The 15,000-nt window shown below is 35.8% G+C and overlaps 5 protein-coding genes across 5 annotated transcripts in view; all 5 read right to left on the reverse strand.

Moving 5' to 3' along the window:
* LOC138860403 (cuticle protein 8-like) overlaps positions 1 to 275 on the reverse strand; it is an 811-nt gene extending 536 nt beyond the window's left edge. The window contains exons 1-2 of the mRNA XM_070117897.1: positions 262 to 275; positions 1 to 124 (exon numbers count right to left, since the gene is read on the reverse strand). The exon at positions 1 to 124 is cut by the window's left edge and continues 26 nt beyond it. Coding sequence (XP_069973998.1) covers positions 1 to 124; positions 262 to 273 — 136 coding nt within the window. The 5' untranslated portion in view covers positions 274 to 275. The remainder of the gene's footprint in view (positions 125 to 261) is intronic.
* A 2,664-nt stretch (positions 276 to 2,939) lies between these two features.
* On the reverse strand, positions 2,940 to 3,777 carry LOC113801164 (cuticle protein 8-like). The gene is made up of 3 exons (XM_070117954.1): positions 3,750 to 3,777; positions 3,463 to 3,612; positions 2,940 to 3,353 (listed from the first exon to the last, which is right to left on the reverse strand). The coding sequence occupies exons 1-3, from the start codon at positions 3,759 to 3,761 to the stop codon at positions 3,084 to 3,086; spliced, it is 432 nt and encodes a 143-aa protein (XP_069974055.1). The 5' UTR covers positions 3,762 to 3,777; the 3' UTR covers positions 2,940 to 3,083.
* Positions 3,778 to 6,064: 2,287 nt separating this feature from the next.
* LOC113801163 (cuticle protein 8-like) lies at positions 6,065 to 6,886 on the reverse strand. Its single transcript, XM_070117955.1, has 3 exons — positions 6,859 to 6,886; positions 6,568 to 6,717; positions 6,065 to 6,456 (listed from the first exon to the last, which is right to left on the reverse strand). The coding sequence occupies exons 1-3, from the start codon at positions 6,868 to 6,870 to the stop codon at positions 6,187 to 6,189; spliced, it is 432 nt and encodes a 143-aa protein (XP_069974056.1). The 5' UTR covers positions 6,871 to 6,886; the 3' UTR covers positions 6,065 to 6,186.
* Positions 6,887 to 9,867: 2,981 nt separating this feature from the next.
* LOC113801142 (cuticle protein 8-like) lies at positions 9,868 to 10,711 on the reverse strand. Its single transcript, XM_070117957.1, has 3 exons — positions 10,692 to 10,711; positions 10,407 to 10,556; positions 9,868 to 10,292 (listed from the first exon to the last, which is right to left on the reverse strand). The coding sequence occupies exons 1-3, from the start codon at positions 10,701 to 10,703 to the stop codon at positions 10,023 to 10,025; spliced, it is 432 nt and encodes a 143-aa protein (XP_069974058.1). The 5' UTR covers positions 10,704 to 10,711; the 3' UTR covers positions 9,868 to 10,022.
* A 2,206-nt stretch (positions 10,712 to 12,917) lies between these two features.
* Positions 12,918 to 13,750, reverse strand: LOC113801160 (cuticle protein 8). The gene is made up of 3 exons (XM_027351976.2): positions 13,730 to 13,750; positions 13,443 to 13,592; positions 12,918 to 13,328 (listed from the first exon to the last, which is right to left on the reverse strand). The coding sequence occupies exons 1-3, from the start codon at positions 13,739 to 13,741 to the stop codon at positions 13,059 to 13,061; spliced, it is 432 nt and encodes a 143-aa protein (XP_027207777.2). The 5' UTR covers positions 13,742 to 13,750; the 3' UTR covers positions 12,918 to 13,058.
* Between the last annotated feature and the right edge of the window lie 1,250 nt (positions 13,751 to 15,000).

Below are 15,000 nucleotides of genomic sequence, written 5' to 3' on the forward strand. Positions count from 1 at the left end.
GGGCAGGGGCATGGTACACGGGTTCGGGAGCGTGGTACGTGGGTGCGGCGTAAACAGGTGGCAGATGGTGCACGGGAGCCTTATCGGCCAGAGCCACTGCGGCCACACACGCTACGAGGATCACCTGAAATATAACAAATACTTCACTTAATGAAAGGAATCGAATTCGAAAATCATATCCACTATTTAAGCAATAATTAACATTTTGTTTCGTCCTTTTCGCTCTAGCAAATACAGGAGAGTGAGGAGGAGCGTGTGTACTTTGAGAGACATGGCGGACGTTTGATGGCGAGGAAGTGTCTCAGCCGCTTTTATAGGGGTCCACATCCTCTGCTGGGACGAGTTCAAGGTCTGTCGATTACCCTGGCGGGAGAAAGCCATTCAAACCATGTAAGGTTTGTTGACAGTAAATAAAGAATTCCTTATACATTACACGAACACTTGTGGATACACATACAACTTTACCATTTTATGGAATTCATATCTACGTGTAATGATATAAGAATCGGCAATCAGATCGATGTCTAAAAGCGTGTCAAAAATAAATAATAATAATAATAATAATAATAAACTATCAATTACCCTATCCGGGCTTCTAAATGTACAGAGTTCAAGCAAATTCGTATCTAACTGTAATTTTGAACTTAAATCTATGACTATGAGACAGATACAAAGTCGCATCTTTTGCATAAATAAAAAGGCTTTGCAAAATGTTATTATGTGTCATTGGCATATAAAGAGAATAGCAGAGGCAGGAACGCCAGTAATTATTATTGCATCCCGTAAACTAATAGTCGGAAAGCCAAAGGAATAGAAGGAGTTATCTTTATACGATTTGAAAAATTGTTTCAAGGATTCCTACAAAACGTAACGATCGGGAATCGCTGAACTGGATAAACGCTTAACCACAAATTTCACACTGAAATGGCTTATAAGACGAAGAAACCATTATGTGGTCATATATTTGTAATATACATTATAAATGTTTACCTTCCCTTGTGAATTCATTGAAGAAAAATATATCGTATGAATAGGGTATTCTGTAAGTATACAGGATTTAGTACGATCAACTAGGTGAATCTTATTATTTGAATAGGCGTACTACGTATCTATAAGCAACTTATTTATTTATTTATTTTCACAGGTGAGACAGACCGGAGAGGAGAAAGATACCGAGGGTGACGCGAAATATTATTATTATTTTTTATGTGTGTGAGGAAATGCGTCATTTCACATTACCTTAGGTATATGGCCAGTCATTTCTGGAAGCCACCCAACTCCCTATCAAATTCTGTTAGTAAGTCCCGCGAGCATAAACAGTTCCACAGGCGTTTTGAGGCCGTATGGAATAGATTTTGGAGACATATATTGTACAAAGGACAACATAGGCTGTCTTATCGTTTTTTTTATTATTATTATTTTTTTAATATCCCAGTTGCCATTGTAAGTATGATAGGCTACAAACCATTGGCTCATTGTGCATTGTATCTCCTACCGATGTAAAAGTTGGAAGAAAGATTGCTTTGTTTAAAGAATTCTAGTCTAACTACGTCCTTTGAACTTACTCAAGGAAATTTCAAGTCAAATAATGATAATGAATAGGTAATGAGAGTGATAATTAAAAAAAAAAGACACCATTCTATTATTCTTGTAAATAATGTCATTAGACTATTATAACAGATTTTTCGTTCCTCTTTTTAACACGAGTATGATATTAACAGCCACTGCATAATGTAATGGAAAAAAAAATCAAAACATGTTGATCTAGGACTGTGCTGTATATACATATTCTCTCCATAATAATAATAATAATAATAATAATAATAATAATAATAATAATAATAATAAAACGAACAATCTGAAAAATGTATTGTGTTCACTTCACTTCGTAGGGCACCCTTTGAAACCTCCGGGATCCAGCCCCCTCCCCTGCCACCCCCCCCCTTCCCCTCTAATGACCACCCTGTTTGTGCATTAAATAAGGTCACTGCACTATGGAAAACCTTGATGAAGATAGAATATCTTTCTTGAAGTGACGTGTTTGACTTTTTTCCCTTTTACATAAGAAGGAAATAAAGGTTATGTGTTTTGCAATGATTTTGAAATGAACACGAAGAGATGCCGAAAACATGAAATAAATTGTAGGTAGAACCCAGTGATATGTTAATCTACATTCCCAACATATCTACAACACTGAGATAAAATAAACAGTCGCTTATTTGAATTCATTGATGAAATCTATACTTGTCCATGAATGATTCAGTATAGCTTATAGTGTTATCAGCTGAGTGTGCACTATGGAAAACCTTGATGAGGATAGAATATCTTTCTTGAAGTGACGTGTTTGACCTTTTTGCCTTTTGCATTAGAAGGAAATAAAGATTATGTGTTTTGCAATGATTTTGAAATGAACACGAATAAATTAAATAAATATTAGCTAGAAAATAGTGATATGTTAATCCACATTCCCAGCAAATCTACAACACTGAGATAAAATTAACAGTCGCTTATTTGAATTCATTGATGAAATCTATACTTGTCCATGAATGATTCAGTATAGCTTATGGTGCGATCAGCTGAGGGTGGCTTACTTGTATAAATCAATTTGATATGAAAAATAATTTCATAAATGGCGACATTATGACTGACTTATGATTTACTGTATATTTTGTAATACAAGTGGTATTCAAGATTAACAACTAGATTTGCATAAATTATTTTAGAAATGCTTTATTACGAATTGGAAAGTATCAATAATATCGCATTTTAGACCACCCATGCAGTGCCATCAGGAAATCTTTGGTTATAGTTTTTCCCTCATGAAGGAAGAATTGAGATGTAAGAAAGTTGTCTTGCGTGGGAGTGTTGTAATCTTTAGTGCAGAAGGAAATTTCTTTAGATGCAGAATAAATTTTGGTCAGAATAAAAATGGACATGAATTATTTTTGGTGTAATTTATTATAAAAATATCTAAGCAGTATCACATATTCGCCCATCCTTGCAGTTTTTCATCTGAGTGTATTCAAAAGGGACACAACAGATGCAAAAATCTAGCAAAGATGTCTGACTCTGAAGGGAAACACTTAGTACACTGGGTACTTGGGGGGAGCGTGGTAGGGAGCGGGCTTGTAGGTGGGCTTGTACTCGGGGTAGTGAGCTTCGCCCTCGTAGCTGACCTCAGCTACGAGACCGTCGCCGTTGTCCACGTACTTGACGGTCTGCTTGCGGCCGTCGGGGAGGTCGACGGTGTAGCTGCCCTCGGTCTTGTAGCCGTCGCGGGACTCCGAGTGGCCGAAGTTGGCGCCGGAGTAGCCGTCGGCGACGCCGTAGTTGTAGTTGTACTTGGGTGGGACCTGATTGTAGAATATAAAATTAAACCCAACTCATTCGGACAACAATTTCATTATGACTTTTACCAGCACTAGACCACGTAGGTGGGTAGGGATGGAATGAATTACTTACGGTGGGGTACTCTGGCTCCTTGTAGTGGGCAGGGGCATGGTACACGGGTTCGGGAGCGTGGTACGTGGGTGCGGCGTAAACAGGTGGCAGATGGTGCACGGGAGCCTTATCGGCCAGAGCCACTGCGGCCACACACGCTACGAGGATCACCTGAAATATAACAAATATTTCACTTAATGAAAGGAATCGAATTCGAAAATCATATCCACTATTTAAGCAATGATTAACATTTAGTTTCGTCCTTTTCGCTCTAGCAAATACAGGAGAGTGAGGAGGAGCGTGTGTACCTTGAGAGACATGGCTGACGTTTGATGGCGAGGAAGTGTCTCGGCCGCTTTTATAGGGGTCCACATCCTCTGCTGGGACGAGTTCAAGGTCTGTCGATTACCCTGGCGGGAGAAAGCCATTCAAACCATGTTCGGTTTGTTGACAGTAAATAAAGAATTCCTCATACATTACACGAACACCTGTGGATACACATCCAACTTTACTATTTTATGGAATTCCTATCTAAATGTAATGATGTAAGAATCTGAAATCAGATTGGTGTCAAAAAGCGTGTCAAAAATAGAGAATGAAAAACAAACAAACAAAAACTATCAATTACCTTATCCGGGCTTCTAAATGTACAGAGTTGAAGCAAATTCATATCTAACTGTAATTCTGAACTTAAATCTATGACTATGAGACATACAAAGTCGCAACTTTTGCATAAATAAAAAGGCTTTGCCATTATTATTGCATCCCGTAAACTAATAGTCAAAAAGCCGAAGGAATAGTAGGAGTAATCTTTATACAAACGATATGAAAAAATTGTTTCAAGGATTCCTACAAAGCGTAACGATCGGGAATCGCTGAACTGGATAAATGCTTCACCACAAATTTCACGCTGAAATGGCTTATAAGACGAAGAAACCATTATGTGGTCATATATATTTGTAATACACCTTATAAATGTTTACCTTATATTATAAATTCATTGAAGAAAAGTATATCGTATAAATAGGGTATTCTGTAACTATACAGGATTTAGTATGATCAACTAGGTGAATCTTATTGTTTGAGTAGGCGTACTACGTATCTATAAGCAACTTTATTATTTTTTATTTCACAGGTGAGCCAGACCGGAGAGGGGGAAGGGGTCGGGGGTTACATGTGAAATATTATATTTCTATGTGTGTGAGCAAAGGCGTCATTTCACATTATCTTAGGTATATGGCCAGTCATTTCTTGAAGCCACCCAACTCCCTATCAAATTCTGGTGGTAAGTTCCGCGAGCATAAACAGTTCCACAGGCGTTTTGAGGCCGTATGGAATAGATTTTGGAGACATATATTGTACTAAGGACAACATAGGCTGTCTTATCGTTTTTTTTATTATTATTATTTTTTTAATATCCCAGTTGCCATTGTAAGTATGATAGGCTACAAACCATTGGCTCATTGTGCATTGTATCTCCTACCGATGTAAAAGTTGGAAGAAAGATTGCTTTGTTTAAAGAATTCTAGTCTAACTACGTCCTTTTAACTTACTCAAGGAAATTTCAAGTCAAATAATGATAATGAATAGGTAATGAGAGCGATGATTAAAAAAAAAAAAAAAAAAAAAAAGACCATTCTATTATTGTAAATAATGTCATCAGGCTATTATAACGGGTTTTTCGTTCCTCTTTTTAACACGAGTATGATATTAACAGCCACTGCATAATGTAATGGAAAAAAAAATCAAAACATGTTGGTCTAGGACTGTGTTGTATATACATATTATCTCCATAATAATAATGATAACAAAACGAATCTGAAAAATGTATTACGTTCACTTCACTTCGTAGGGCACCCTTTGAAACCTCCGGGATCCAGCAACCTCCCCTGCCCCCCCCCCCCTTCCCCTCTAATGACCACCCTGTTTGTGCATTAAATAAGGTCACTGCACTATGGAAAACCTTGATGAAGATAGAATATCTTTCTTGAAGTGACGTGTTTGACTTGTTTGCCTTTTACATAAGAAGGAAATAAAGATTATGTGTTTTGCAATGATTTTGAAATGAACACGATATGTTGAAAATATGAAATAAACTGTAACTAGAAATCAGTGATATGTTAATGTACATTTCCAGCAAATCTACAACACTGAGATAAAGTTAACAGTCGCTTATTTGAATTCATTGATGAAATCTATACTTGTCCATGAATGATTCAGTATAGCTTATAGTGTGATCAGCTGAGTGTGGCTTATGTGTATAAATCAATTTGATATGAAAAATAATTTCATGAATGACGACATTATGACTGACTTAAGACTTACTGTATATTTTGTAATACAAGTGGTATTCAGTATTAACAACTAGACTGGCATATACCTTTTTAGAAATACTTTATTACTAAATTGAAAGTATCAAAGTAATATCACATTTTAGACCACCCATGCTGTGCCATCAGGAAATCTTTGGTTATGGTTTTTTCCCTCATGAAGGAAAGATTGAGATGTAAGAAAGTTGTCTTGCGTGGGAGTGTTGTAATCTTTAGTGCAGAAGGAAATTTCTTTAGCTGCAGTATCAATTTTGGTCACAGTAAAAATGACGAATTATTTTTGGTGTAATTTATTATAAAAATATTTAAGTATCACATATTCGCCCATCCTTGTAGTTTTTCATCTGAGTGTATTCAGAAGGGACACAACAGATGCAAAAGTCTAGCAAAGATGTCTGACTCTGAAGGGACACCCTTAGTACACGGGGTACTTGGGGGGAGCGTGGTAGGGAGCGGGCTTGTAGATGGGCTTGTACTCGGGGTACTGAGCCTCGCCCTCGTAGCTGACCTCAGCTACAAGACCGTCGCCGTTGTCCACGTACTTGACGGTCTGCTTGCGGCCGTCGGGGAGGTCGACGGAGTAGCTGCCCTCGGTCTTGTAGCCGTCGCGGGACTCCGAGTGGCCGAAGTTGGCGCCGGAGTAGCCGTCGGCGACGCCGTAGTTGTAGTTGTACTTCGGGGGAACCTGATTGTAGAATATAAAGTTAAACCCAATCATTGGGATAGCAATTTCATAAGGACTTTTGCCAGCACTAGACCACGTATACGGTGGGTAAGGATAGAATGAATTACTTACGGTGGGGTACTCTGGCTCCTTGTAGTGGGCAGGTGCATGGTATACGGGTTCGGGAGCGCGGTACGTGGGTGCGGCGTAAACAGGTGGCTGATGGTACACGGGAGCCTTATCGGCCAGAGCCACTGCGGCCACACACGCTACGAGGATCACCTGAAATATGACACAAATATTCCACTGAATGAAAGGAATTGAATTCGAAAAACGTATCCATTATCTAAGCAATAAATAACATTACAATTTATTTTTTTCTTTCTTGAAGATACAGAGGAGAGTAAGGCGGAGCGTGTGTACCTTGAGAGACATGGCTGACGTTTGATGGTGAGGAAGTGTCTCAGCCGCTTATATAGGGGTCCATATCCTCTGCTCAGGCGAGTTCAAGGCCAGTCGATTACCCTAGCAGGAGAAAGCTGTTTAGTTCTAGCCTTTGTTTGGCTTGTTGCTAATAAATAAACACTTATTCCCGTATGCTCTCACAAACCATCAACTTCTAAGTGAAACTGTACTGCACATTGAAATTACGTGTACAAGCAAAGGTAAATGTGCATAAAGATGTAATAGTGTACAATACACACACTCATGAGTACACATGCAATTTATATTATGTAATGATATAAGAACTGGTAATCAAATAGGGAAGAATACTTCAAGGGTGTCGAAAATAAATAATGGATATCACATAATACAATAATAATAATAATAATAATAATAATAATAATAAACATCACCAATCCATAGCCCACCAAAAAGAAAAAAGAAAATAATAATAATGATCAAAGAATAATAAAAAAAATAAATAAAAGGGCAGACTTCAGCCAAATTTTCCTGTGTCATAACATTGACACAGATATAAAGACTGCATCCTCCAGACGAATAGAAAAAAAGCTTATTTGCAAAATAAAATGATGTATCATCGGTGTACAAGATGAACAACAGATGGGCAAGAACTTTGCCTTAAGGTACGCTAGTAATAATAATAATTGCTTCCCATAACTTAATAGTCGAAAATCTGAAAATATTAAGGAAATCTATACATGAAGTTAATGCACACCCTCCATATACATTCACCATCAACGTAATGGATTTCGCATAAATCACGATATACATGCATACATATTGGTGTATTTATACATGTGTATATATTGCGTGTATATATATATATATATATATATATATATATATATATATATATATATATATATATATATGTATGCATGTAATATATATATATATATATATATATATATATATATATATATATATATATATATATATATGTGTGTGTGTGTGTGTGTGTGTGTGTGTGTGTGTGTGTGTGTGTGTGTGTGTGTGTGTGTGTATAAAGATATGTATACACATCATATATATAATATATATATGTATATATAGCTATAGATATATTTATATAGATCATATATATAATATATATAATGCATAAATATGTATGAATGGAAAAAAAGAATAAGTTGTAAAGCTTTTAATCAAAATGTCAGGATTAAAACTTATAAGATATATCTATATCAGTCTTGAACCGTGCACGTCTTAATTCGCTATCATGACGCGATCTATTTTATTGTATTTTTGTGACCAATATCTTCAAGAAATACACACATATATACACACACATACATACACATATACACACACACATATACATATATATGTATACATGCGTATATAATAATCCCTTCTTTTTATATCTATATCTTTATGTCCATATAGATACATATACATTACCATGAAAATATATCTGAGAATATTTAGGAGTTCCCTGAGATATGAAAAAATGTTTCCTACAAAGCGTAACGATCGGGAATCGCTGAACTAGATAAAAACTCCACCACAAATTTAAATGGCTTGTAAAGTTTAAATGTCTTGTAAAACGAAGAAACCATTATGTGGTCATGCATATGTGATACCCCTTACAAATGTTTAGCTGCTTATATAAATTCACTGAAGAAATGAATAATGGAATAGATAGGGTATTCTGTAACTATACAGGATTTAGTAAGATCAGCTAGTGGGAACCTTTCTGAACAGGTGTACATAATATCTATGACCGAGTTCATTATTGTTTTATTTCGCAGGTGAAAGAGGCCGGAATGGGGGAGGGGCCCTGGGGTAACGTGAAACATTATAATGTGTCCATGTATAAGACCGTCATTTGACATTGCCTTAGGTTTGACTCGCATTTCTCGGAGCCACCTTCTCCCTTCGCTTTATATTATATGGGTGTGTGCCGCAAGTCTAAACAATTTCCTGGGCGTTTTGAAGCCATATTAAAAAGGTATTTTGACATTGCATTGAAGCCAACTTTGTTTTGTATCTTTGGCAGCTGTATAAGTTGGGAAAATGAAAAATGCATAATAATCCTTCTAGTAATAAGAAAAAAAAGAAAGAAAAAGAAAAAAGAAAAGGAAAAACAAGATAACATTAATATGGATCTGGTATTTTGTTTAAAGTATTCTAGTCAAGCCACCTCCTTTGAACATCGGCATTCAGTTTGCAGTCGATGTGGCTTGTAAGTTATTCAAGGAAATTTCATATTAGATAACGATAATTAATAAGCAGTGGAAATAAGGATTTAGAAGCAAATTGCCATTACTCTTGAAAATATTCCAATCAGGGCACTCCAGAGAAAAGGCCCGGCCGAAGCATGACTTCGCAAATCTAACTGAGCTGAACTGAGAAAGCGGCACCTTAATATTTTTTTTCTTACAAGAATACAATATTGACAGCCACTGCATAATGTAATGGAAAGAAAAATGATAATAATAATAATACATTTTGATCTCTGAATGTGTTATTATCTGCATAATTCTAAACAGTTAATTTAATTCTTGAGTCCCTCCTTTGAGACCTCCGGGTATCCAGCGCCCCCCCCCCCCTCCCCTCAAATGACTACCCCGTTTGTGCATAACATAGAGCCAATGTACTATGGATAAACTTTTGAAGAGGATAGAATAACTTTCTTGAACTGATGTCATTGACTTGTTTTAACTTTTGTCCGAGAAGAAGAAAAATGATGTGAAGTGATCTTGAAAAGAAAACGATGATATAAATGAGGCATCGAAGAAAATTGCAATTAGAAAATAACGATATGCTAGTATATCTTTCCAGTATATCTACAACATTTTGGGGATATAATCAACAGTCGCTTGTATGAACTCGGCGATTAATTTGATACGAAATACGTGATTTTATGAATGACGACATTGTGAATGATTCATTTTTTTTTATTTTTTTTAATTTTTTTTAATGCTAGTGGTATTCAGGATTTACAACTAAAATTACATATCTTTTTAGATGTGTTTTATTATAAATTGAAAAGAATTTAAATAATATCACATTTTAGGCCACCCCTGCAGTGCCATCATAAACTTTCGTCATACTCTGGCACCCACGACGGATGGGTTGAGAGGGAGAGAAAGTTGTCTTGCGTGGGAGTGTAGTCCTCCTTAGTACACGGGGTACTTGGGGGGAGCGTGGTAAGGAGCGGGCTTGTAGGTGGGCTTGTACTCGGGGTACTGAGCCTCGCCCTCGTAGATGACCTCAGCCACATAACCGTCGCCGTTGTCCACGTACTTGACGGTCTGCTTGCGGCCGTCGGGGAGGTCGACGGAGTAGCTGCCCTCGGTCTTGTAGCCGTCGCGGGACTCCGAGTGGCCGAAGTTGGCGCCGGAGTAGCCGTCGGCGACGCCGTAGTTGTAGTTGTACTTCGGGGGGACCTGATCAGAGTATAACATTAAACCCAGTTCATACAGATGATAATATTTTCACAAAGACCTTTGTTTGCCAGCATTAAACCATGTAGGGGGTTAAAGATGGAATGAATCACTTACGGTGGGGTACTCTGGCTCCTTGTAGTGGGCAGGGGCATGGTACACGGGTTCGGGAGCGTGGTACGTGGGTGCGGCGTAAACAGGAGGCTGATGGTACACGGGAGCCTTATCGGCCAGAGCCACCGCGGCCACACACGCTACGAGGATCACCTGCAAACACAACGCAAAATAAATCCACTTAATAACAAAGACAAAATTCGGAACTCCATTATTCCCATCCATAGTATAAGTTACTTTCATGGGTTTTCGTCCTCGTGACAGAGAGTGCGAGAGAAGCGTGCGTACCTTGAGAGACATGGCTGACGTTTGATGGCGAGGAAGTGTCTCGGCCGCTTATATAGGGTCCACATCCCTGACGAGAGGAAGGAGATCAGGGTCACGGACCTGCCTTGATGGAGGAAAGGGGGCTTTGCCATGCCCGCGCCAAGGCTGCTAATAGGTTGGTCGCCCATTTCGTTTATAGTCTGCGAATAAATGGGAGGCAAGAAATTGAAATGTAAACTGAAAATTGAGTACTTCCTGTTTCCCGGTTTTTTAATTTGTTTCTATGCCGGTTTCTTTGATTACACACACACACACATAAACGTACAGACATAGAAATACACAGTCATATATATATATATAAATATATATATATATATATATATATATATATATATATATACATGTATATATATGTATATATATATATATATATATATATATATATATATATATATATACATATATATATATATACATGTATATATATATATATATATATACATATATATATATATATATATATATATATATATATATATATATATATATATATATATATATATATATATATATATGCATATGTGTGTGTCCGTAAACAGAAGCCTAAAACACAGTAACGTGGACATCAAAAAATAAAGCATATTCTATGACTTTGAAAGTGAAGTTTCGAGCTGAAGCGTTCGTCATATTGCAGGAAAATCCAAATGGGTGATCATCCAGTTCGGTTTTTACAATGTTTTTATTTCAGTAAAAACATTGTAATTGTGTATTGTAGTAGACTATCACAACACACGCAGACACATATATATGTATATATATACATATATATACATATACATATATGTATATATATATATATATATATATATATATATATATATATATATATATATATATATATATACATATGTGTGTGTGTGTGTGTGTGCGGGCGCACGTAGACACACACATATATGTATATACATACATACATACATATATATATATATATATACATATATATATGAACATTTATATGTATGTATGGATATGTATATATATATGTGTGTATATATACACATGAATATACACAATATATATGAATATATGTGTGCATATGAATATATATATATATATATATATATATATATATATATATATATATATATATATATATATCCATATATGTGTGTGGATATGAATACAAATACATATATGTGCGTATATATACACATATAATTACTCGGACACACATACTCACGTGTGTATATATGTATAAATACATATATATATATATATATACACACACGTGCGCGCGCACGCGCGTATTCACACACGCACTCTTATACACACGTTTGTATATACGTATATGTATATGCATATATATATATATATATTTATTTATTTATATATATATATATATATATATATATATATATATATATATTTATTTATATATACATATATCTGTGTGTGTGTTTGTGTATGGGATTGTATATACATACACGTGTATGCACACACACACATATATGGTTGCGTGTGTGTGATATATGCATACTTATGATATATATATATATATATATATATATATATATATATATATATATATATATATATATATATATATATATATATATACACATGTATATACACATATATTCATGCATACAAATGTGTACGTATTTAAAGCAATGACATTATTTTAGTAATTACAAAGTATTTCGAAAGAAAATAAGGAATGCCATTCAGTAAAACATGTGACGGATGTTATTTACTGAAAAAGCATCTGGTTCTGTTCATTCCTGACTTCGTATAACACGAAAACGAAAATGAGCGAAACCTTAATCTAACATCATCGAAATCAGAAATCGTTAGGTTGAGACGAGGCTCATTCGGAGTGCGTGGGACGAGGTATATTGGAATCTCCTAATTTCGTTCATTCTTGACTTCGTTTTTCTCACAAAAAGAGACTGTCAGCTTAAATTTCCGGTTAATTTAAGGTTCTGACCACCACCACGATTTTTCACTATTTTCATATTTATATATTTTTTATAAATTTTGGTAACACCAAAAATCAAACTGGCTCGATTAGAAAAAAAATAATAAATAAATAAATAAATAATAATAAATAATAACAATAAGAGGAAGAAGCGAAATATGAAAAGAAGAATGCAATAAATGGAAATAAATAAAGAAAATGTGTTTATTTATGCACACACATATTCTGTAACTTCATTTTGATGAGGAATAAGAACTGGCTGTGTTTTAGTAAAAATATTTTATTGTGAATCTCCATGTATAAAGCAGGATCACATAGCCTCAGCCTTAGTGATCCAGTTTAGAAAATGAAATGAGGCAACTGAATGGTGAAATGATATGTACGCGATGTCTGAGCGAGAATGTACACCCTTAGTACACGGGGTACTTGGGGGGAGCGTGGTAGGGAGCGGGTTTGTAGGTGGGCTTGTACTCGGGGTACTGAGCCTCGCCCTCGTAGCTGACCTCAGCCACATAACCGTCGCCGTTGTCCACGTACTTGACGGTCTGCTTGCGGCCGTCGGGGAGGTCGACGGAGTAGCTGCCCTCGGTCTTGTAGCCGTCGCGGGACTCCGAATGGCCGAAGTTGGCGCCGGAGTAGCCGTCGGCGACGCCGTAGTTGTAGTTGTACTTCGGGGGGACCTAATTAGAGTATAACATTAAACCCAGTTCATACAGATGGTAATACTTTCACAAAGACCTTTGTTTGCCAGCATTAAACCACGTAGGTGGTTAAGGATAGAATGAATTACTTACGACGGGGTACTCTGGCTCCTTGTAGTGGGCAGGGGCATGGTACACGGGTTCGGGAGCGTGGTACGTGGGTGCGGCGTAAACAGGAGGCTGATGGTACACGGGAGCCTTATCGGCCAGAGCCACTGCGGCCACACACGCTACGAGGATCACCTGAAATATAACAAATATTTCACTTAATGAAAGGAATCGAATTCGAAAATCATATCCACTATTTAAGCAATAATCAACATTTTGTTTCGTCCTTTTCGCTCAAGCAAATACAGGAGAGTGAGGAGGAGCGTGTGTACCTTGAGAGACATGGCTGACGTTTGATGGCAAGGAAGTGTCTCAGCCGCTTATATAGTGGTCCATATCCTCTGCTCAGGCGAGTTCAAGGCCACTCACCTTGTTGGAAGTGGCTGAAAGGGTCTTCAAAATAGAATTCTGTTTGATTTTTTTATTTGTTTACTGTTTGTATATTCTGATAATATTTTTTGAATATGAAATTCTATAAATGGAAGAAAGAAAAGTATATATATTGTTTCTAAATGGCATTTTTCTCTGTTACTAACTAGCTATTTGTCTTAATGTTTCTTTTTCCTTTTTCCTTTTCTATCTATAAAACATATAAGTATGTGCGTCTTTGAATAATATGCACACGCAAACACACACATATATGTATATATGTATGCCTTAATATATATATACATACAAATATATCTGTGTATGTATGTATATAAGAAAGTATATATGTATATACATATGTATATATATGTATATATGTATGTATATATATGTATATATATGTATATATGTATGTATATATATATATGTATGTATATATGTATACATATACATATATACGGATATGTATATACATGTGTGTGTGTGCGTGTATGTACATATATACATATGCATATGTATGCATATAGGTACATATATACAGTATATATATACATATATGTATATACACATATGTCCATATATGAACATATGTATATATTTATATGTATATATATATTTATATATATATATATATGTATGTATATATATATATATATATGTGTGTGTGTGTGTGTGTGTGTGTGTGTGTGTGTGTAGATATATGTACACACACACACACACACACATATATATATATACATATATATATATATATATATATATATATATATATATATATATATATATATATATATATATATACACATATGTGCGTGTGTGCATTTATGCATGTATGTATATGTAGGTATATGAGCACACACGTATATATATACATACATTTATAAATATATACATATATGATATAAATAAACAAATATATATATATACATACACACACACACACACACACACACACACACACACATATATATATATATATATATATATATATATATATATATATATATATATGAAACTCTTGGTTCCGTAATTGAATCCGTACCGCGGCTGTTGCAAAATGCCTTCGACAGGTGGCTCAAGCCCGATCTCACGGAGAGAAAACGACTTGCTCCCTTAAGAGGTCAGGCGCACTTGGAAGTGAAGCTGCCTCCGCGGCGCATTTGATCTGGGTTCA

Source organism: Penaeus vannamei, chromosome 41 (genome assembly GCF_042767895.1).
Source record: "Penaeus vannamei isolate JL-2024 chromosome 41, ASM4276789v1, whole genome shotgun sequence".
In the NCBI taxonomy this organism is placed as follows: domain Eukaryota; kingdom Metazoa; phylum Arthropoda; class Malacostraca; order Decapoda; family Penaeidae; genus Penaeus; species Penaeus vannamei.